This window comes from Trachurus trachurus (genome assembly GCF_905171665.1).
Source record: "Trachurus trachurus genome assembly, chromosome: 18".
Lineage (NCBI taxonomy): Eukaryota > Metazoa > Chordata > Actinopteri > Carangiformes > Carangidae > Trachurus > Trachurus trachurus.
In genome coordinates, this window is record NC_139909.1 from 21260509 (window position 1) to 21283555 (window position 23047).

The following is a 23047-nucleotide window of genomic DNA, read 5'->3' on the forward strand; positions in this document are numbered from 1 at the left end:
TTAGTGAAGAGAACAGAGGGAGCCTACTTTACTGATAGGCCTGGCAGCATCCACTGCAGTACAGGCTCCTCAGCACTCATAGACTGTGGATTTTGAATTATCGTGACAGTTGGAATAATTCACTTAATTTGATTTTATTTGGATAAATGGCCAATAAATATTATGACAAATGCGAAAAATGAAATTTTGCTCATACAAAGCGGTACAACCTGACTGAGGATTTAGATGGTCCAGCAGTTATAGCACATCACATCAGCACACACCTGTGGGATTCAGCCTACACCCCTGTTTGTGCGTGTCAAGCATTCATGTGTGCAAGCATGTGTGTCCCTCAGAAGCATGCCCACAGTGTGTGTGTGTTCGTGTGTTCGTGTGTTCGTGTGTTCGTGTGTACATGCACAGTGATTTTTCACACATAGCTCCTTGTGTGCAGCTGGGTGTTTTGCTAAAAAATGGACACAGAATGTGAGTGTGAGTATCTGTTCGCCTATGTAGAATGAGTGTTTTGTGTGTGACTCTGTGTGTATGTGTGTGTGTGTGCACCATTATCTATAATTCTGCTTTCTATGCCCAGGCAGCCACTTTTAGCCGTGCCCTGTCTCACTCAATCATATGATAACGATCAACATTCAGCGCCTCTTTCTCTTTCTCTCTTTCTCTTTCTCTTTTTTTCTTTCTCTTTCTCTTTTTTTCTTTCTCTCTCTTTTTTTCTTTCTCTCTTTCTCTCTCTCTGCAACCTCTGCTCACTTTACCACAGTATCTACACTTCCCTTCTGTCTGTCTCTGTCAGTGTTGGAAGCCATGTGACCCCTCTTAACCTCCACCTCCTAAAATAGCACCATGCTTATTGTGCACAATGAACAGGGAGCAGGAACAACAAAATCAGGTCCTGTTTGTGTTTTTTTCCCTTCTTCTTCTTTAAAAAAAACAACAAAAAAAACAAACAAACAGTCCAGTACCGGTGGCTAATTGGCTGATACCAGCGTCACTTCCTGGAAGCATGGCCAGTAAACACCTGGGTGGTAATAGAGGTGATTGACCAGGGCTTGTTTTTACCACTTGCTTACCGACAAGGGGACTAAAAAGGTGGAGCAAAGAATCTGTAAATGCCCCCCCACCCTCCTCCTCCTCCTCCTCCTCCTCCTCCTCCTAACATGACCACCGCTCCCACCCCCTTCCTGAAGGCCTGTGGCATTGACAGAAACAATGAGTCAGCTGTAGAATGGACAGAAATTGATTTTCTGCAGAAAGGTTAAATGAACAGGCACTTTTCTCCCTCACTGTGGAGCTTGTTTTTGTTTTGGCCGTCGGCTACTATTGAGATTTTGAAGTCTGCGCCTCCTTCTGGGACGCAAGTCGATCTCTGAGATTGTGATGGACGTACCTTAATGCAGTTTTTTCCGCCCCCCCCCCCCCCATTTAAAATAGTGTTTGGGCTGTTAGGACAAGACTTCCTTTAGTTGTCTGTCTTTGCACCTGTCTTTATCTCCGAAGCAGAGTGGACGAAACGCGTTGCCATGGAAGTCGTCAGTGTGTCTAGTTTCGTGCAGGATTTGTCAAGCATGTACAATATGAAAGGACAGAGTCTCCCACCCGTCAACATATACACACACACACACGGACGCACACACACACACACTCACACACACACAGAGCAGACAACACAACCTCTTGTGATGCATTCCTTTGTGACGTAAAACCCGCTGCCTCTGGGCTATAGGCGAAGCACAGGATGTCTGAGGGAGAGACACAAAGACGGAGACAACAAAGACAGAAAGAGGGAATCATTCACATGTTTTGAGAAAAGATAAAATTCATATGTGTGTGGTGAGAGGAAAGATAGACAAGAGAAAATTGTTTTTTTTTGTGCAAGACTCCAAAGAAGGAAAAAAAAAAAAAAAAGGAAAAGAGCGGCCGAGCCCAGAAAGTCGGAAAGTGACTGCAAATAGCAAAGAGTCTTACTTCCCTATAATAAGTCAAATTCTTCGCTGCTTCTCCTCCCTGTGTTTGACGGCCAGCCGTGCCCTGAGCGGTGCCCAGGCTGCCAGCAAAGGGGAAGAGAGGCACGGCTGCCGATCATACTGAGACATGTGATACACAGTCACACCACAGCAACCGACATCCTCAGCATTATACTCTATTTTCATAGAAACCGGCCCTGGAGAAAAAGCTTCCAACGCTGTGTGGTTGCACAGCGCTGGCTGGCCATCAAACTGTGTTTACTTATAGGTTATTACATTTTACAGTGTGCACTTTTCCCATTCGCAATCGCTCTATTTATGTCCATGTTTACAGACTGACTGCATGTAGACCAGTATGCTCCCATCCGTATCTGGTTCATCTGCTGTCTACGTAGAATCCTGCTGCTTCTTACTGAATCCTGCTGCCAATCATCATCATCTTAAGCGTATTTATTTCTGATATGTTGAAAGAAAAAAATCACAGTTTTATAAAGTGTCAGTGAGCATGGCTGTGGTAAAGTATAGGCCAAAAAGTGAGTAGATGATGTAGGTCACATGGGTGCAGGTGGTGTTCACCTTCCTGAAGCTTGCATCCCACGGAGGTTGGAGGCTTCTGTCCAGCACCTTAGCTTTTGATTTAAAATATTTTGTATGTTTAAAGGTACATTGTGTAGGAATTACTCCCATCTAGCGTTGCGGTTGTATATCACAAGCAACTCAATCGTATTTTTCATGCTGCATTCACGTGGAATTGGGCAGACAGCAGACGGACGTAATGGCATAAACAAGCCTCTATGTAAACAAGTGGTCCGTCAGCACGAGGCAAAACAATACACGTGACAATATGTTGTCATGGCGATGTCGTATTGTTTACCTGACCCACGTTTTACCGGCTTTCTCTCGACTTCTGTGACTAAAATGACATCTGGTTTGTGACCGACGGCCGTCTGCCCGACTGCAGGTGAATGCAGCATCAGTGTAACGCTCCATTCCTCCTCACTGCGTTACCGCGGTGACTTTTCACAGACGCCACCTCGACCTGAGCCGACAGCTCCGGTGTCTCCGCTGAGTTTCCGTGGTTTCCTACCGTCACGCTGCCACTGAACGTAAAAACATGGCGACACGACATGGCAGCCAGCACCGAGCTTACCCGCTCCATGTAGATATGAATGATATGAACGGCAAATTCAGAGCTGAAAGGAACACTTCAGTTTGTTGATGGGGGGGATTACTGATTAATGAAAAACATACTTTTTAACGAAATAATCGATTTTCGTGAATAGATAACAGGAGAAGTTACACAATGTCCCTTTAAATATCTGTCTTCGATTGCACATATTGTTGACACATAATTTCTTTATAGGTGTGAATTGAATTTATTGGATCTATGACACATAAAGGACATTTAAAAAACACTGTAGGAACTGTTCTCAACTTGTTGCATTCATGTTCAGAAGAAGAAGGGGAGAAGTTCTGGTGTGGCCTTCTTCAGTGTAAACCACTACACATGTTGTGAACGTGTGAAGTGACGAATGCAGCGTAGCCGGGCCATGTCAGATCACAGCTTCATGGTGAGGATTCTATATAAGTGTTTTGTGCAGCTGCACATGACATGTAGAACTGGGCCACAGCGCTACCAGAGGTCACTGGGTGGCTGTAAAGCAGCAGTTGATCTTTCTGGTGTTATGACATGCTTTGATTTTATTGGAACCAGCATTTGAACTACAGTTTAGAAAAGTTACGGCCTATAAAGCATCCAGTTTCTCAGGCTCTATACTCAAAGCAATTTAGCTGATGCCTGAAGAACCTTGTCTGCAGAAACGGCTTCTTTTCGTGGATCTCGAATGGTCAGTTTAGAGAAAACACTTTGTTCAACCGATCAGTGGAATTGGCTTTACTTCATTCTTCATTTAACTGTTTGCTGCAACTTTGTCCTGGACCTAAAACCGATCTAGAGGTATAACTACTATAACAGCGGAGCATCTGTCCACACAAATAACAACATACCTGTCACCAAAATAAGAGCTGAAATGGTGAGATTGTGTATCAGTTATGAACAATTATACAACAGTTAGTTCCGACCGGTCCCAACCGAGCAATTTGATTGGACAACGAGACATTCCATAGTGCTGATATACAGTATAACAGCACTGGGACTTTTCACAGTGCGGTGATTATCTGCGGCACTCGGCCTGCGGCCTCGTGCCTACGACCGAATCACAGCCGTGCTGATATACAGTACAACAGCACTCCCTCTCGTGTGATATTGCTTAATTGCACACAATCACACAAAGGTTATTTCAGTATGAAGAGTTAGCACAATTTCATGAGGGAATTTGGCTATGTGTGTGATCAGTTTGTAATATGGGTGCACAGGGGGCGTGAGGTGAGTTCAATCAAACAAATATCAGCGGCTTCCTTTATATAAAGCACCGTCAGCCCACCGCTGTAGCCTCAAAGTCATGAAGTTGCTATTACATGACTCCGCTGAGGGCTTTTAATTTGAAATTGGAGACACGCTGCCATGTCTGATGAAGACAGGAGGGAAAGAGTGAGAGAAAGAAGAGAAAAGCAGAATTAACCAATTACATTTTTATTACCTTTTGATATTCACTCTGACTGCTGCGCCACCCAGGTACCGCAGGTTTACATGAATGAATCCCAACAGCAGGGCCGTTGCTAGGAATTCTGGGCCCACTGAAAGAATACTAAAGCCCCCTGACTTTTCCACTTTTTTTCATAGACTACGTATGTATTATCATTTCTTATTTAGCCTACTTTGTTTTGATGCTAATGCAGCATTACTATGACTATTCAGTATGAAGAATAATTCAGTCATAAAGATTAGACTACTGGAGTTTTTTGTGGGCCCTACCGGGCGCTGGGCCCCTAGAATTATCATCACCTTTCTCCCCGATACAACGGCCCTGCCCAACAGACTGCCACATCGGTGCTATAGAATAGAATAATATTCACAACATTTTACTGTTCTCATCACCTTATCACAATTTTCAATTTTCAAACAATATTCTGGATGTCAACCCAACCCATTAAACAGTACACTGATACACTGGAGCTACAAACTATCATTTTGAAAATGGTGTTAACTGTCTATGTGACCAACATGTTGAGCCAGTTGACTGACGACACAGGTCAGTCGAGGATGGATACATCATTGGCCCTGCTCCCAGTCGTGCATATGATTTCGACACAGCATGCCAGCTGAACCGTGCCATCCACAGAGCCAGTAGAATTAAGAAATGATGTGTATGCATTGCAGCCAATCACACAGCACTGACAATATCACCAGTTTAAAGGGGTGGGGAGATGTGTTCTCTCACATTGATGAATTTAATGCAAATGGACTAGTGCTCTAAAAACAAGAGGAAGAGGAAGTGAGAAAACCAGAGAGAATGTGTGAACATGTGTCGAAGATAAAGTTCAGTTTAGTAGACTTTTCTCACAGTTACATATAAGAAAATTGCACATAGTATAGTCTGCATATTGATGCTTATCATCTCATCATGTTTAACTGTGTCTTTCCTCCTTCTATAGTCCTCCTGGCTCAGCCCATAGAGAATGAATGCATGGAGGGCCTGACGTTGAAGATCACAGACTTTGGCTTGGCTAGAGAGTGGCACAAGACCACCAAGATGAGCACAGCCGGCACCTACGCCTGGATGGCCCCCGAGGTCATCAAGTCCTCCACCTTCTCCAAGGGCAGCGACGTCTGGAGGTGAGTGTCTTGTGTGTGTCTCTCTGCGTGAGAGCCCAAGTCTATGAAGCTCAGTATTTACAATGGAATTGAGATGAACCAAATCCAGGCTCTTTATAATGTGTGCAGGTGTGCTTCCAAGTTATTTAACTTATCAAAAGCCTGTTGTGCCTTTCATGATTTGTAACTAATGGGGTTGTAGATTGTCATGGCAACTTAACCCAGCGGGCCCAGTTTTAATTAGAAGCAACACAACCCACACAGGCCAGTGGGTGGTGAAGGGTTAAAGGAATAGTCAACATTTTGGGAAATACCCATTCTAAAATCTCCTAGCTTCAGGAAATTAGCTTATCTTAACAAAGGGAACTGTCTAAAGTTTCAAAAACCACCTACCACCACCATTTACTGTATATACAGTATATTCATATAAATACTATACATTTAACCGTGATATAGGGCACAAAGGTTGAGGAAATTAATACCATCATGTTAATTTGTTATCTAGAGACAACTTTTGATGAAAATGTCACAGCTTGTCCCAGTATCATTCAACATTATTGCCTCACCAAAACATAATTTTCTGACAATCCACATTTAAAAAGCTCCCCTTGATGAATGTGTCTGGCTGGCTGTCGTTAGTGTTTTTATGGTAATAGAGACCTCTCTGAGAGGGATTTATGTAGCGCAGGATTTCACAAGGACGTGCGGCATAAAACACTTCGCAACAAAGCTGAAATGACAGCCAGTCACCTACGCACTGTAAAATTTATATATGATCTCTGCTCAACTTGAGTCACACCAGTCTGGCTACTCTAGGAGGTACGTTGAGACGGATTCTTGTGTAAAGTCTGAAAAATGTGTGCAGTGCAATATTAAATCTTGGGACATTCAATATTGTGCACCAATTATCTGCAGTTGGGACAGTGGACCTGGGTTGTGGTGGTGGTGGTGGTGGTGGTGGTGGGGGCAGGCGATGAAGAGATGGACGGACAGAGTGATTGATTGCAGCAAGGCCGCTGCAGCCATGTGATGGTGTCTCTTCAAAGAGCTGCTCTGTGCTTTGTTGTGGAACATGTGTGCTGCACACTGTCCCATTGTCTCCAGTATAGACAGAGAAGGAGGCCACACACCAGACCTAACCACAACCTTTTATCTGGAATAGTTCTGGGTGCGTGCGTGTGTGTGCGTGCATTTGTGTGTGTGTGTGTGTGTGCGTTTGGTCACATCTACACAAAAAGAGAAAATCCCTTAATTATGGTTAGTGGTTTTATAATAACGACTACAACAACTGTGTGATTTGTTGAGAGGGGATTCATGATGGCTTTTAAGTGCCGCATCTGAATTTGCATTTGGAATGAAGCACGGAGCTGTTTTTGCTCTGCAAAAGGGAAATGTATGTAAATTATTTATTAAAGCAATAACACATTCACGGCTGTGCTCCTTTGTGGATATAGCAGATGCTCTCATATGCTATGGTTTAATTTTAATCCTGTTGTTTTGGACTGTTTTATCCATTCTTTAAGGGCTCTTTAAGCGCCTTTTGTGAAACCACGTGAGCACCCTTTTTAAAAGTGTCCTTGAGAACATTGAAATTATAATGCTGTGGTGCAGGTTACCAAAGAATGTCGGGTACTTAAATGATTGAGTGTGTAGTTTGTGCCTTGTCACTATCTCACACGTACATCCTCTCACTTTCCATCTGCCTTATCTATCGACACCAAATCCACATAACCTCATTTTCACAGCAATCGTCGCACAATCTGGAAAACAGCAGAATGTCGGAGTATAGCAGACAAGCGGCAGGCAGGCAGGCAGGCAGGAAGCCCCGCTCTGAAAATGAACAGTAATCTTTGTTCTACTATTCTTTCTCATTTGTCCACCGCTGCTCGTCTCCAAAGCTGCCACGCGGAGAGAGAGAGAGAGAGACGGCGACCGCCTCGGGGGCCGAGCCGACGAGCAGCAGCAGCAGCAGCAGCTCCTGCACGGTCACAGTCACAGTGTGTGGAAGTTGTAATTAAAGAACTAAATAAAAAAAGGCTGCGGCCTGTGCTCTCCACTTAGCGAGCCTCCACAGTGCCTTCAGTCAGGTCGAGGGCGAGGGCTAATTGACAGTGTGGAAGATCCAAGTCCTACACCATGCTTCATCTTCTTGGGACACAGGCTGCTCCCCATTGTGTGGGCTCACACAAGTCCTGTTTGTGTTTGTGTGCGAGTGTTTGTTTGCGCACGTTCTGCGTGCATGGCTTCAGGCTGCTTTGTAGGCACGTGTTTCAATACTCCACTGCACAAATGCCTTTGGCTTCATTTTGAAGTGCTGTGATAATAAATGTAAAAGTCCTAACGTGCTGTGGAAAGCAAAGTCATCATGAATTATCTACACACCACAGACAATAGATGGTATGTGTTGAGTGTTATCTAAATGAATTATAGTTTAAAAATCGTCATATAAAGTGTTTTAATAGTCTGGAAGTAGGTGTTTATTTGTTTATTGGAGCTCAATATGGCCTGCTCTTATTAGTTTTTTACCTGTTACCTGAAAACCTGGATAAGATTTAAAAACAAAGATTAAACAATTTGTTTCAGGAGTCATAATGGTGAAGTTCCTCTGTATGAAGTTGTTTAGCCTCTTTCAGCTCATCGTTTTGGTTCTAACTACCCAGAGCTCCACTTCGGTCCCTCTGCCATCACCAACATTATATCCTGTCACTTTTTGCTCAGTGGAAAATTTCTCACAGAGCCACTGTTCACCAGAGTCAAACTGTAGATAGATTCCCCAGGAGTTTGTGGAGAACAAAACGGAGCAATGTAGTAGAATGGATATCAGACTCCCATTCATCACACCTTTATGAGGAATGATATGTCAGTGTTGGGGTTTCAGCTTATTCCACTTCCCTGAAATAGAAAAAAAATGTAGTCCAGCTTCAAAGTGACTATGACCTTTGCACTCCCTGGTGGTGGTTGAACACCAGCAGCTGTGGCAGCCCACTGATCTGATCTGATCTGAACTGATCTGAACTCTCCACACTGACTTGAATTTTCTGCTGGAGACCTGGAGTGCACTAGTTACCGCTCAGATTTAAGATAATCCTGGTGCTGGTAATTTTACTGATTTATTGAGCTGCTTTTGCGGTAAAATCCATAATTAACCATAATGCTATTTACTGGAAGGGTTTCACTGTGAAGCTGCAGCAGGAACTAATTAGCTATTTGCACCACAATCTCATGAACATGAAAACATTCTCACATGGCCTGGTGGACTATAAGGTAAAGTGATGTTAACACGCATGGATGTTGTATTAAAATACTCTGAAATGAAAATATTATTTAGTATATTTACTCTGCTGCACCTTAAAGGGATAGTTCAACATTTTGGCAAATGTGCCTATTGCCATAATCCCTATAGTTTTAGGAGTAGGTTCATTACCTTTAAATGTCGGTGCAAGCTGTTTTTTGATTGGCGGGGCAGAGACGCAAGCTGCTCAGCTAACGCAACAGAGGCGCATGGTATTTCCACATTTCCCTCATCAAACTAAACACACAATCCAACAACTCCAAAACACTTACGACACATGAAGCAAATACTCGGAACTACTTATGATTTTGAAGTCACTCGGAATGTAGTTCCGGCTACGCATTTGCCTCGAAAACTGTACACAGAGCTTGTTTCAGGACATGTACTATGTCCAGTACTTTTCTGAGCTTCCTCTCTCATGCCCTGTGTGTATGTGTGTGTGTGTGTGTGTGTGTGTTTTTCTACAGCTATGGGGTTCTGCTATGGGAGCTGCTAACAGGAGAGGCTCCCTACAAAGGGATCGATGGACTTGCTGTGGCTTATGGAGTGGCTGTCAACAAGCTGACCCTGCCCATCCCTTCCACATGCCCCGAACCCTTCGCCCAGCTCATGTCAGGTAGGACTCATGATGTTTGCATGTGTAGAGTAGAGTAGAGTAGAGAATACTTTATTCATCCCGAGGAGGGAAATTCATATTAGTGTAGTAGCTCACATGACAATGACACAAAAAAGAAAGAAAGATGGAGCAGGAATGTAATGTGTCGGAATGTAATTCAGTTTGGTGGTGTAAGAGTCTTCTTTGCGTGAGCTCACTGGTGTCCCCAGCACGCTCTCTTTCCATTTCCTCAAAGCCTGGGATGAAATTGAGAAAACAAATGCATGCAAATAACCCAAGCACGGAGAGGAAGTGCTGGATCTCTCAATATGTTGATAATCATGTTTATCTTCAAAATATCATCTGGTTTCTTGATAACATACTCCCAGTCTGTTACCTGCTGTTTTCCAAAAGGCCCCCCGCTTCCCACCTACTCTCTTGATTTGATTGGTCGTCTTTTATAGCCGTCTTTAAAAAAAAACAACATAAAAACAGATCAGAGCACAAAACCACCGATAACCACCTCAGAGGATTAATTAATTATCGGATTGCTTTTTGATCTGCTTGTAATGCCCAAAGTGCTGCAGCAAATTATGCGATCCCACCCGCAGCAAGTTAATTAAGCGTAACACTTTGAATAAGCAATCAACTTGACTCTAGATTGTGTTCACACAAGCTCACACAAGAGCCTGAGTTTGTGTAAATAAAAATTAGAGGTATTGCACTATCCTGCAGGCTCTTACGTGCAGGAACATCCAGCTCAGAATATCATCTGACCTGGTTTGAAGTCTTAAATCCTTTTCAACGGGGCGATAAAAGTCGACTTCTTTCAGTGCAGATCAGTATGTGTGGGGATCGTGATGAATCAGTGAGTGACTTCCTTCTTTCAGGTCCTTCGGTTCAAGACAACTGTTGAAAGAAGTGAAACTGTGCTGGAGACAAACACATTTGTCTGATTTGTCATGTTTGGTGTCATAATTTTCCATTTGCATTAAGGAAGCAAGATGTTATTTATGGAGTCAGGACCGAACTAAATAGAACCGTTTGTAACTTAACCAAACAGCTCCTGTTAACATAAAACTCCTTAAAGCCCCACTATGTAACTTATTTGGCTTTTTATTATCAAAAATCAAATATTGCTTTCATAAATACGTATTTCACTGAAGTCGAATCACACCCGCATACAAATGAAAGCTTTCTCGTACCTTAGAATGAGTTGTTACAAGTCGTTACAAGTGGACGATGCACTGAACCGAGGCGGCCATGTTGCATCGCCATTTTTTTCGTTCAGTGGCAGCGTGACCGTAGGTAACCACGGAAACTCACCGGAGCTGTCGGCTCGGGGAGAAAGTTTTCCAGGTAGCTTTTGTTAAAACTGTCACCACTGTGTAGTGTGAGGAAGGACGGAGGCACTGACGTTGCATTCAGGTGCAGTCAGGCAGACGGCCGTCGGCAAACCAATCGGATGTCATTTTACTCAACGAGAGAAAGACGGTAAAATGTGGGTCAGGTAAACAATACAACATCACCATGACAACATATTGTCACACCTGTATTGTTTTGCCTCGTGCTGGCGGACCACTTGATTACATAGACGCTTGTTTATCCTGTTACATGCAGCGTCTGTTGTCTGTCTGACGTCTGCCCAATTTCACGTGAATGCAACATCAAGAATACGTTCAGATATGCAACCGCACCGCTAGTTATACACATTATACCTTTTGTGTGGTGTGGAAGCTGGCGTCTGATTGTGTCTGTCCTTTATGTGGCAGAGTGCTGGGACCAGGACCCCCACCGCAGACCCAACTTTAGCTCCATCCTGGCCCAGCTGACGGCCCTGGAGCAGCAGGTGAAGGAGGAGATGCCACAGGACTCCTTCCACTCCCTGCAGGAGGACTGGAAACTGGAGATTCAGGACATGTTTGATGAACTCCGGGCGAAAGAGAAAGTAAGAGGCCCGAGCTGTAAACGACTGAGTGACCTTCAAGTTTGCAATTTGCTGAATTCCTAAAATATACCAAAATGAAAACATACCGTTTGATGTTCATTTTATCCTCAGACATTTATGTATTTGTGGTAGTGTTGCTGTTGAAATGGCTGAGAGTGGTTGATCAGCCATTTATCAAACCATAAATGATCAAAGGCACCCAAAGGCACCAAACCATGCAAATACTGTTGCTGTGATTGGTGAATTGAAAGAAAAGGACAATACCAACTGCAAAACCCTCCAGAACTGTTCATGTTTTACCAAACCTGCAACAAAAGCTTTTGTTGTACATCAGAATAATACTGATTTTAGATCCAGCTGAGGAAACCATTGTTGATCAAAGCTTATATAATAAAAATAATAAATAATAATAATAAAGTCCTGTACGGTAAAAAGGTTGTTTTTCAGATCCTCTCTGATTATAAAGCAGCTCTAGGTTCTATATTTGAATTGAAAGTATCAAATCCTCAGTCCACAGAGAAATGCACACAGCCTGTATCCACAAACTGAGCCTGGGAACCAGCCGTCAGGACTTCTGTGACTTTGTGATGTCATAACCAACTAGCTCTAAGTTTCATCCCAAATCCTGCCCACACGGATCCACTATCCAACTTAACAGAGTTGGATTTCTCTAAGTGTTTACCTGAGTTTGATTTATTTCTATTATCCAATCAGAAGAGAGGCTCAGAACCTCCTCTCTTCTGATTGGCTATACAGTGAAAAGCCTGAGAGAGGAGATGTGGATCTTCACTGAGATGGTTTTTAGTTCTTAAAATTAAAGATATATTTTATTGATCATTGCTTAACATGAAACACAGGAGAAGAGAAAATGTAGAGTGTTAATAGACAAATCTGTGCAAAAGTTTGAGTGTTTGTTCCTGCAATTTTTCTTTTAGAAAAGGAATAAACTTATTAATATCAATCACATATCACATGAATTTCACTTCTGGATGTTCATTTTACTTTGAACTTTGTTTTCATTTTCATCAGTGTTTAATGTAAGATCCCTGCAGGATAACCCCCCTGTTCTGAAACCTGTTCAGTTGTGCCAACAATGTGAGATCAAACACTAAACCATGGGACATCAAATGAAATGTCAAGCGGCAGTTTTGAGTTGTGTTGCCATTAATTATGATGAAAGATTTCATTGCAATGAGCATCTTTAGCGTTTCGTTGCACTGTCGCCCAGGCGGAGGTAAGACTGCGGAAGAAGGTTGCTGGTTTGAACGCCGACAGCTGACTAGAAACTTAGCGCTGACTGTGTCACCTCCTGACCTCTCCTCTCCTCTCCTCCATCAGGAGCTGCGTTGCCGCGAGGAGGAGCTGAAGCGAGCGGCTCTGGAGCAGAAGTCCCACGAGGAGTTCCTGCGGCAGCGCGAGCAGCAGCTGGCTCAGTGGGAGCAGGACGTGTTCGAACGGGAGCTCAGCCTCCTCATCCTCCACCTGAACCAGAACCAGGAGAAACCCAACGTCAAGAAGAGGAAGGGCACCTTCAAGAAGCACAAGCTCAAGAGCAAGAACGGCGAGAAGATCAGCATGCCCCAAGGTTTGTTGCTCTTGAGTAGACAATTTAGTGGTGTCAACAATAATCGATTCGGCAATACATCGCAATGCGGGGGATACACGATTCAGCATCGATGCGGCAACGTGGCATAATGGATTATGTCACTGTTTATTTTCTGGTCTCGAGTGGACAATAAAGTTGTGAAGTTTCAATCACTAACGGGGGCATTTCCGGTAAAGATACAGGAGAGTGATAATACACACACATGTCTGTAACAACATCTATTGCACGTCTGTCCGTCCTGGGTGAGGGATCCCTCCTCTGTTGCTCACCCTGAGGTTTCTCCTGTTTTTCCCTGTTAAAAGGGTTTTCCATGGAGTTTTTCCTCAGTCGATGTGAGGGTCTAAGGACAGAGGATGTTGCTACGATGCCATGTAAAGCCCTTTGAGACAAACTGTTTGTAAAAACGGGCTATACAAATAAAATTGCATTGCATTGCATTGCATAGCAGCCAATAAAATCTGTATTGCCTCAAGACTGATGAAAAATTTGCCTTGTGTGCTGTAGAATTTTGATGCATCGCAATGTACCGCAATGCATCGCAATGCACCGCAATGCATCGTAGAATTGAATCGAATCGTTACCTGGTGAATCGTAATCGAATCGAATTGTGAGTGCAGTGCCAATGCACACTCCTAGTAGACATCCCAGTTCTGATTCAACAAAAACAAACAACAATATATATAAAAAAAGAAATGCACCAGAGAACCGTGAAGAGGAAGTGAAGGAGGGAGTACTGTGGTGCAAATGTTGTAATTTTGGAACTTGGCTTTGCTCAAGGTTTGCATCACAGGCTCAGTCAAAGGTGAACTGTTTTCATCATAAAAAGTGTCTGAAGTGATGAAGTCTCTCACATTTTACTCTGAAAAGCCCCTGGAACAACATGAGTGAGCTGTTGACATGTGAACTGTGTGACACTGTTGAGCCCGAGCTGCTGTTTTCCCTCTGCTACTCAGCTGGCTGCTGCTCCTTACATCCCCTCCACTGTTACACAGTCACACAGCCCGCTGCAGTTCCCATCCACTGTGTTCAGTGTGTGTGTGTGCGAGTGTGTTATGGGCTGAGCAAGCATGCATAAATACATTGTGTATGTGCGTGTGTGTGTGTTTGTGTGTGTGTGTGTGTGTGTGTGTTGTGGTTAGGCCTTTCCCAGCAGCAGCAGGGCAGTGATGTGGTGGTGGGGGTTTGATGAGAGGGGAGAGTGAGCCAACCACGCCTCAACACTTCCTGTCCATGGATATACTGTTGGCTCTCGCTTTCTTGCTATTTTTCTATGCCTCTCTCTCTCTTTCTTTCTCTCTCTCTCTTTTTTTCTTTCCCTTTAGGTGTCCCTCCCTTCCTCACCTTTCTGCCCTCCTCCCTCTTGCCTCCCTGACCATATCTGCTTTTCCTTCCTATTTCCCAAATTATTTTTATTATCTTTTCCTTCATCCTGTGTTGCTCTTGAATTTATCCCCTGTGGAGTAACTTAACCTCATATGCTCCAAAAGTACACATGCATTAGCACATGCAAAGAATGTTATTATATATGAATTATTATTAGGATTTAAAGGTTTAAAGGTTATAAACAGTTGCCATTTTTTAGAGTTGTGCTACTGACTGGAGTGCAGAAAAGTTAATATGTAGGACAAAGAAATTGATGCATTATAAATTTGGCTCTGTTAAGGCAATATTTGACAACAAACAGGGCTCAGCACATTATTGTGTTTTTGAAAATATTAGCTTCTTTTGCTACTTAGCCAGTTTGGCAAAACAGTAGTAAGCTAATGTTGCTATAGCTGCTTGCTGTGGAGCCTGATGTGCAGTTAGTGCAGTTGAATCATCTCATTACGATTAAGTCTTGATGTCAAACAGCATAATGAATCTCATTGGTATTTAAGCACTGGAGGGGTTACATGTTTGTAGATAATTAATAAAGTAGATGAGCATAATCACAATCAAACTGACAAACAGCCCCTCCCACATGTTTCCATTGACTCCCTACCATCCCACCTACCCCGGACCTTATGGACACAGAGGATAGTTATATCAGGGGGTTTTATTATAGCCATCACTTGTTTCCAGTCTGAACTGTTTTCTGTTTTTCCTGGGGTACGGTCCACGTTGGCAGCCCAGTCTTCCGTGCCTGCTCTGTCTATGAAGGCAAGAAGCCATCTTTGTATATTGACAGAATGAGGAGCTTTCCATCTACAAGCTCTGAGCACCTTGGCAGCTGTACGGCCAGTTAGCCAGCAGCATCTCTGGCCAGCTAACACACAGTTCCAAGTTGGAGCTGTCATGGGGTAATAAGACTTCTGGCAAGTAGGGAATTGTTTTTGACATTATGCTTGATAGCATCTCTGAAGCCCTCTCTCTCACACCATGAGAAAATGTGCAGTTTGGTGATGGTGAGGCTGTCAGTTTAGGCAAAGTGCAAGTGGAGTATGTTGTGTGAAATTAAAATAAATAGTCTGATGGTTTAGGTCCTGGAAGATCCTCTGTCGGACATATTTATCTCCAATTTGGGTTGGAGTTTTATAAGGAGAGGTCCATCTCCCACAGAGCTTACAGGAGGCCTTGTATTCAAGATGGGCTGCTCTGAGGTGTTGGAGAAATTTGGCCTCTATCCTCACATTTTTCCAGTTGACTGTTGAAGTTAAATGTTGAAGTAAACCATATATTGTAACTTGTGAGGGTACACTATGTTCTCTTCCACTGGCCTCCAAGAAACAGAATTTAATCATTTGGACACAGGGAAAGCACTGAAAGTTAGGAGACACCTAACACCCCCTTTGTTCTTTTATCTTTGGAGAGTTGACAGTTTCAGCCGGGATTATTTGCTCCTCCATATAAACTCTCTAGGTTTATGGTAAAATCACTTCACTAAGAAATTGCGAGATGTAAGTGTGAAATGATAATGATGATCAGTCTTTGAAAATCCATTCCTGCCTCTGTCATACATAGCCTGCTTGTTGTTGTTTTTTTAATCATATTCACAATTGAAGGTGGGATGTGGATGTCAACTACAAAATGCAATAAGTTGCAGTATAGTGAACGTACAGTATATCATCTGCATACAAAGAAATAAAGTGCTTGGTCCATGGTAATAGATTCATAACTGACTTGGGTTTGAGTAAAGAACTTCAAACATAGCAGTGAAGACTAAATAAAGTTCTGGAGGTAAACTGTCTGGAGCCTTGCTTTTATTAATTGACAGAACAGATTTGTGGAGTTTAGCTAGAGATTAAGGAGAATTGAGATCAATGCAATCCTCCTGGGAAAACAGTGGAAGCCACAGTGGATTTAAAAAGCTGGAGTGAGATTAGGTGTCAGACCTTTTTAATGATGTGTAGCCTGCAAAATCAGTTATTTCTATTAGATCTGCACATAACTTACCAGTAATGGATTTAATAGATTTAGATTTAATTATTTTTCATATTCATATTTTCTCATTTCTGAATGTGGCACAGTCTGGATTTATCTGGATAGGAAGCTGATCCAACTGTTGTATCAGATACATCCCATGAATACCTCCCAGAAAAACAATCATTTATTCATGGTTTGTTAATCTAATTCATTTTGTTTTCATTTCTTTCAAGAAGTTTTATTTTGGATGTTTATTTCACCTGTCTCAGCTCTGTGACACAGAGTAATTTAAGATCTGAAATCTAATCATGCAGTTGTATAATGTTAGAAACAAATTTAAATGATGCGAGTATTATATTAGAGAAATAAAGAACTCAGCATCCAGTGTATTTGTATGTATATACAGGGAGAAATGCAGTTTTAGTGTTTTCAGGTAAGCAATAACTCTGCCTTATGGTGTATTGGAGGCTTTGTTGGACACGGCTTACTGCACCTTTACTCTTTTTAGTATTTGAAGAAAATGCAATAACTCATTCAATTTTCCAATATATGAATTTCTTGAAAAAAGTAATATATTTTTTTCTCCCAGCAAGTCCAAAATGTGTTTTTCATTTTTAAGGGAAGAGAGAATAATTGAATCTATGTGAGATTTTCTCTCCTCATAACCACCAAGCTGTGCAGAACGCTATGAGCAGGTTTCAAGAGCCACTAAATACTGAATTGCTCCACCAGGTCTTTTCCTAGTAGCTAATTGCTGTGGACCACGATTAGAGCTGAGGCTAAAATCTCTGCCTTCAGTAATCATATGTCCCTGAAATATCCAGACCTCCAATGCACTACTATATAAAGTACCAATAGGAAGCCATTTATTTGTATTACATGTGTTATACTCCTTTGTAGTGTCAGTGAACATTATAATGTACCTTGAATGAAACCCTCCCTGACTTTCTTGGTTGCTTATTTCTATGTAAATGACTCAGGCTGAAATTGCAGTGAGGTTGATGCTGTCCCATTGTGCAGCACTAGCAAAGCTTAGCATTACATCCAAACAAAAATTGCCAAATGGTAATGTGAGAGATACCAAGGGAAAACTGGCGTCAAGATCAGCTGAGAACAGTATTATACTATGAATCCTGTTTCAAGTTAGTCCAGTTATAGTCCTGCAGCCAGACATTTCTCTACTTTTTGTTTTGATGATGTTCCAGTGCTGAGAGTCAGTATAAAATATAGTTTATAGTCAAACAATAATAGAAATGTAACTTAAAAGTCATGATTCTGGTTCCTTCCATCTGCCTGTTGTTATGCTGTCCCAGTTGAAACTCCACATGGTCCGGTGGCAAGAGAAAAGAAGGGCAGGTTGCTCTTTCTTCTATTCTTAGTGATCCTAAAATTGGCCCTACCCAAGCACCGTACCGCTCTGTATTTCTTTCTTAATTCATCCATCATGTCCCTTTTTTGGCCGCTGCCCAGGATAGCCGCTAGTGCTAACCTAGAGTTGTATGCTAGCAACAGGATACTGCATGTAGTTCAGTCAGTGGCCATCTGTGTCAGTAACTACTAAAGGGAAAGTTCCACATAGAACCTTCAGCAGTTTATATCCTGTAACTGCTTGATTCTTTCTGGAATGATTGTATCCTTCAGTAGAATCAAGGTGTAGTATCTGGAGTATAATGATTCTGGAACCAAGATCAGAGCTGCAAAACAACCACCATGATATTGTGCAGGGAATCAAAACCACCACAAGAGCCTTTCATTTAGTTATTTAATTGTTAATTATCAACATGTGATTGAATTGTCTGTTGAAGAAAAGCAGCAGGATATTTATGCAGCTGTAAATTGTAGTTTTTACAACAACAACAAACACAAAAAATATGCAGAAATTGGAATTGGCCAAGAAATTTTCCATCAGTGCATCTGTGTTCAGCTCATTTTTCGTTTTTCAATGAAACCCGATAAAGAAGTACTTTCTATTTAAAGTCAGAGCAAGCTTTATATTTTATAAATATTACATATTATATTTTTTTAATGGTCTCTGTGTGTGTGTTTGTTTGTGTTTTTCAGATTTCATCCATAAGATCACAGTGCAGGCATCCCCAGGCCTGGAAAAGAGACGCAACTCTCCTGATCTGGGTTCAGGCTCCTCGCCCTCCTTCGGCCCACGTTTCCGCGCAATCCAACGTGAGTGCAGGCACTTTTCCTTCGCACGCACACACACACACACACACATTTGCGTGCTCTTCCAGAGACGTTTAGAAAAACAAAGAATGTGGGATCTCTGTCTGTGGCCTTCTTGCGTGTACTCACAAACTCGGTTGCAACATTACTTCTCTCAGTTTCCAATACTCTCTTTCATGTGCTCTCAACCACCCTCTTGTCTTCTTTGTCTTCCCTTGTTTCCCTGTGGGCCCCCTCTTGCTCTTTTTGCCCCTCCCTGGCCTGCTGCTCTCTCTCTCTCACACACACACACACACACACACACACACCCTTTTCCCTTTTCAATAGTCTGTTCCAGTCCAAATATTATCTGACTTCCTCTTAGTGGCTCAGCACTTCTCGGCAGCCTTTGTCCACTGCAGCCGTTGCTCTAGTTCCCCCTGCCTGCAGTCGGCTCATTGCCGCAGCAGGGGGAGCCATTGAGCTGTATTTTCCAAGCAAAAAAAGTCCACAGTTTTATATGCATGAAGTGGCTACAGTGCGGTTGACTGAATTAAAAATAAGCCGGGAGGAATTCATTGCTCCAGGAGAAGGGGTTGAGAAGGGTTGCAGCAGCAGCAGAGATTTACAATACTCCTCTGCTTGTCAGGCTCTTAGACAAACGCCCCGAGATTGCTTCCCTTCGAAGGCAAATCGTAGGCAGTAGGTCACAGGGCGCCTTAACAAAACCCAAAAGGAAATTTGTGGTGCGGCAACGGGCAGCGAACAGGATTTTTCGAAACAATTACCACCGGAGGTTGACATAAACGCACAAATTGGGGTGAAACATTTATCTGTAAAACTGGTTCGTAAATCCAAAACATCTGTTAGCTTCATTTATTCATTAAACAGAGGGCTGGTTTTCTTTACCTCCTAATGACTCTCTTTAATGGCAATCACTAAGCCATGAGTGTGCTTGTCATTAAAATGTGTTTAGTGGATAATTATACTTGCCCTCTCAGTAGAAAGCAGTGATTTATTGCCGGAGCCTCCCAAACTTATAGGTTCAGAAAGCTGCCAGAGTGATTTGTCTCTGCCCACAGAGCCCAGTAAAGAAGATTTTGGTTTGACTTTTACAAATTAATAAAGAAGGGCACAATGAAACCCACAGAATCATCATCTGTTTCTCATTTGACCAAAAGGCTACTGAATTCATTACCAACAAAACAAAACCATCCCAGATATTTGGACTTTTTGAACTGGTTTACTTCTTCCTGTTCCAGCACCAGAGGTATAGAGTTTGGTCCTGAGATGAACTCTTGCATTAGGTTGGATGAAATCTGGCACAGATCTCCATGGTCCTGATAAAATGAATCCCACTGATCTTTCCTTTAGCAGTATAACAGCTTCATCTTTTGATTTGTTGAATATCTTAACATTTACTGGAAGGACTAAAGCATATCAATGTTTTTTATTTGCCCATTACTTTGGTTTATGACTGGCATTCCCCTTCTCCTCAGCCTCAGATATACCCTGTACTCAGTGCTAATTAGCAAATGTTTGCATATACAAATATATTAGCTGGTATCGCCTCTGTAATCTTGTTAGCCTTATGACATTAGCTTTACTGTGCTATAGTTACATCACAGACCTGCTAACATGGCCATGCTATTGTTTCATACATAGCAGTAAATGAATGTCACCTTGGTTGTTCTCTTCATGTAGATTTGATGTGAACAGGGAGCAGGTCATGAGTGGAGGAGTGAAGTAGGAAATCCACAGAGAACATTATGACATAAGCATTAAGCAGAGACGTATTGCAAAAAGAAAATGTTGACAGAGGAAGGGAAATTTTCTCCCAAGGTTTGATCTTGATAAAATTGTAACCCTGACACTATCCACTGACTGCTTCGCTTGCTTTGAACAACAGTGTGTGTGGATGAGTGATGGGAGGCAAAGTGCATGAGCCAGGCCTCCAGTGTAGTAGAGGCCAAAGATAATAAAACTAGTCCATTCAGAGAACATATTTACTCATCCCGGTTTCTGAAGCTGAGCTGAAAAGACACGAGCAGCAACAGAGCTCTGTGAAATAAAACAGCAGCTTCAAAGTTGCGTTATTGCAATACAATATACATAATATTGTTATAATTCTGATAAGTTACCTTCAGAAATGTCTTCTACCTCTGCAAAAAACACCGTGAAATAGATGACAAACTGTAACACTAGACCATATTCACATATAAGCAAATAAGTGAATATTTTGATACTTTTAATTTTTTTTTTTTAAATCAGTTTGATAATCTATTAGGAGAGCATTTTCTTACCTGTCATTTTCTGATGTAATTAGATTGAGCTGTGTTCAGCCTAAAAATTCAGGAATTTAGCTTTATAATATTGGAGCTACAGTTGATTTCTTGTATGATTGTAACTATTGTTGTATTTTCTGTTTCCTTTTATACACAAATATGTGTTTTATGTTTAATAAGGTTCAATACACCTCCTTGTTGGAAGTGAGCTGTGAGTGCATGTTCTATTAATTGAAATAATTATTGACAGAAACATACATGCCATGATACAGGTACCAGTACTGAATTAGCATACTGTAAATTGATCATTTATATCTGACATTGATCTGAATACTTGCATGCTCTGGTGGAGTTAATGTAACTGATGTGACTGTCAAACACAAAGTTTGAAAAGCATTTGAAGTATCGCAAAATGATCCACACTCCTTTGACTTACAGTATATATGAGGGTATGTGCATGATGTACTTATATAATCTGTCACATGCTCGAACCTGTTGCGTGGACGGTCGGCAAGAGCTCTTGTATTTGCTGCCATGCCTCTCACTGTGACGCTTTCCTGCTGAGTGTCTGCCCCGCTACCCACAGTAGATACAACTGTTATTAAAACACTAACAGTCTAACAAATGGACCAGTACCAACAACGTGGTGGTAAAGTGCTATATTTTACAGCAGGGGGATTGTCATTTTTTTCTTTTTCAATGCTATTTTAAAGTTTTCCTGCAGTGTGTTTCAGTCGTGTCCGTGATCAACTGTAGTCTCTGCCTTTGACTTTTTTTTTCTTTAAATACTCTATTATGCATGACATGTGTTGTCAGAGCCTGGGTAAAGTGTGTGGATGGCATTTAAAATGCCAACTTTTATTAGCATGCTGCACTTCCTGTCACCTTCTTCCAGGTGAGTTTGGCTCCTTTTCTACACCACCTGCTCTGTAAACCATTTGGTGGTTACCTATCAGACTGAGTCCACCTACAATAGGCTACTACTACTACTACTACTATACTACTACTATACTACTACCCTATTTGCATAGTTTAAGAGGGAATCGTGAGGCATTCAAATGACAGGAATTCTGGCTGTAGCAGGGGTCAGAAAAATGTGAACATGTTATAGATCATTTTAAATCTGCCTTAGTAATGATAATGATAATAATAATAAACATTATTTATAGAGCACTTATCAAACAAGAGTACAAAGTGCTTCACAGAGAAAATGAGGATAACTTGACCTTAACTGTTGGTGAAACCTGCCTTTGGAAATACAGCAAAGCAGTACACATAGTGTTTGCTCATATTAACTACATGCATTTGGCCCGGTCAACATTTACATACTTTAGGGATTTTGCTCATGGGCCCATTTTGGTCGACAGAACATGTCCAGACACATAAAAAAGTCTCCGGCAGCCATAGTCTAAAGCAAACAGGAAGTCGACCATTTTGAGTTGAACGTGCAATTTTGGCATCGTTTTGGCAACCTGGGCACCACCCACCTGAACCACCTGCTCTTTGACTTCACAGATTGACTTCACCTCATCTTAGACCATAGTGATTAAAATTAAAATTTTCAAAGCCATAAATGCTCCAATCACTGTCACTCATAGACACATTGTCCCAGGAAATTTCCATCTTTGTACTCAGTTTACACTCCATTCAGCTCATTTCCGGTCAGAAGAAGTTGATGGAGCTCCATAATGATACTTGTGAGGTTTAGTGTAACAAACTATGGATCATTCACCATGAAACATCGACATATTGCTATATTGTCTTAACTGGCCAAAATGTGTGATAAGAGTCCACCCCTGAACACATCTGCAGGCCCATATTTGGTCATACACAACAGGTGGTTGTTTTCATAAAGTACAAGTACGTCCATTTGTATCACTGTTTTAATCATTTTAGAATGTGGAGAGGTTGGATGCAATATTCACAGTTTTCTGCCGCATATCTGTTTACATATTTATGATCCGTTGTCATCTGCCATCTTTGAGAGTGACACCTGCTCCCATATTCTCCTGCACACCGGCTGCAGTGCGGGCCTCGCATTAAAGAGAAAGTGGCTTCACTTCCATCACAAATTGTCAAATCTTCCCCCAATTTCACGTCTGATGGCACTCAGACACTGAATACCACTGCATGCCCGCATGAAGTCTAC

General features: G+C 42.0%; 1 protein-coding gene across 1 annotated transcript in view; it reads left to right on the forward strand.

Annotated features, from left to right (window-relative positions):
• Positions 1–23047, forward strand: part of LOC311001989 (mitogen-activated protein kinase kinase kinase 11) — a gene marked incomplete at its 5' end in the record, with an annotated part of 44931 nt that overhangs the window by 16216 nt on the left and 5668 nt on the right. The window contains 5 exons of the mRNA XM_083993169.1: positions 5517–5697; positions 9436–9584; positions 11336–11511; positions 12850–13096; positions 18521–18637. Of these exons, the coding sequence (XP_083849295.1) occupies positions 5517–5697; positions 9436–9584; positions 11336–11511; positions 12850–13096; positions 18521–18637 (870 nt within the window). The remainder of the gene's footprint in view (positions 1–5516; positions 5698–9435; positions 9585–11335; positions 11512–12849; positions 13097–18520; positions 18638–23047) is intronic.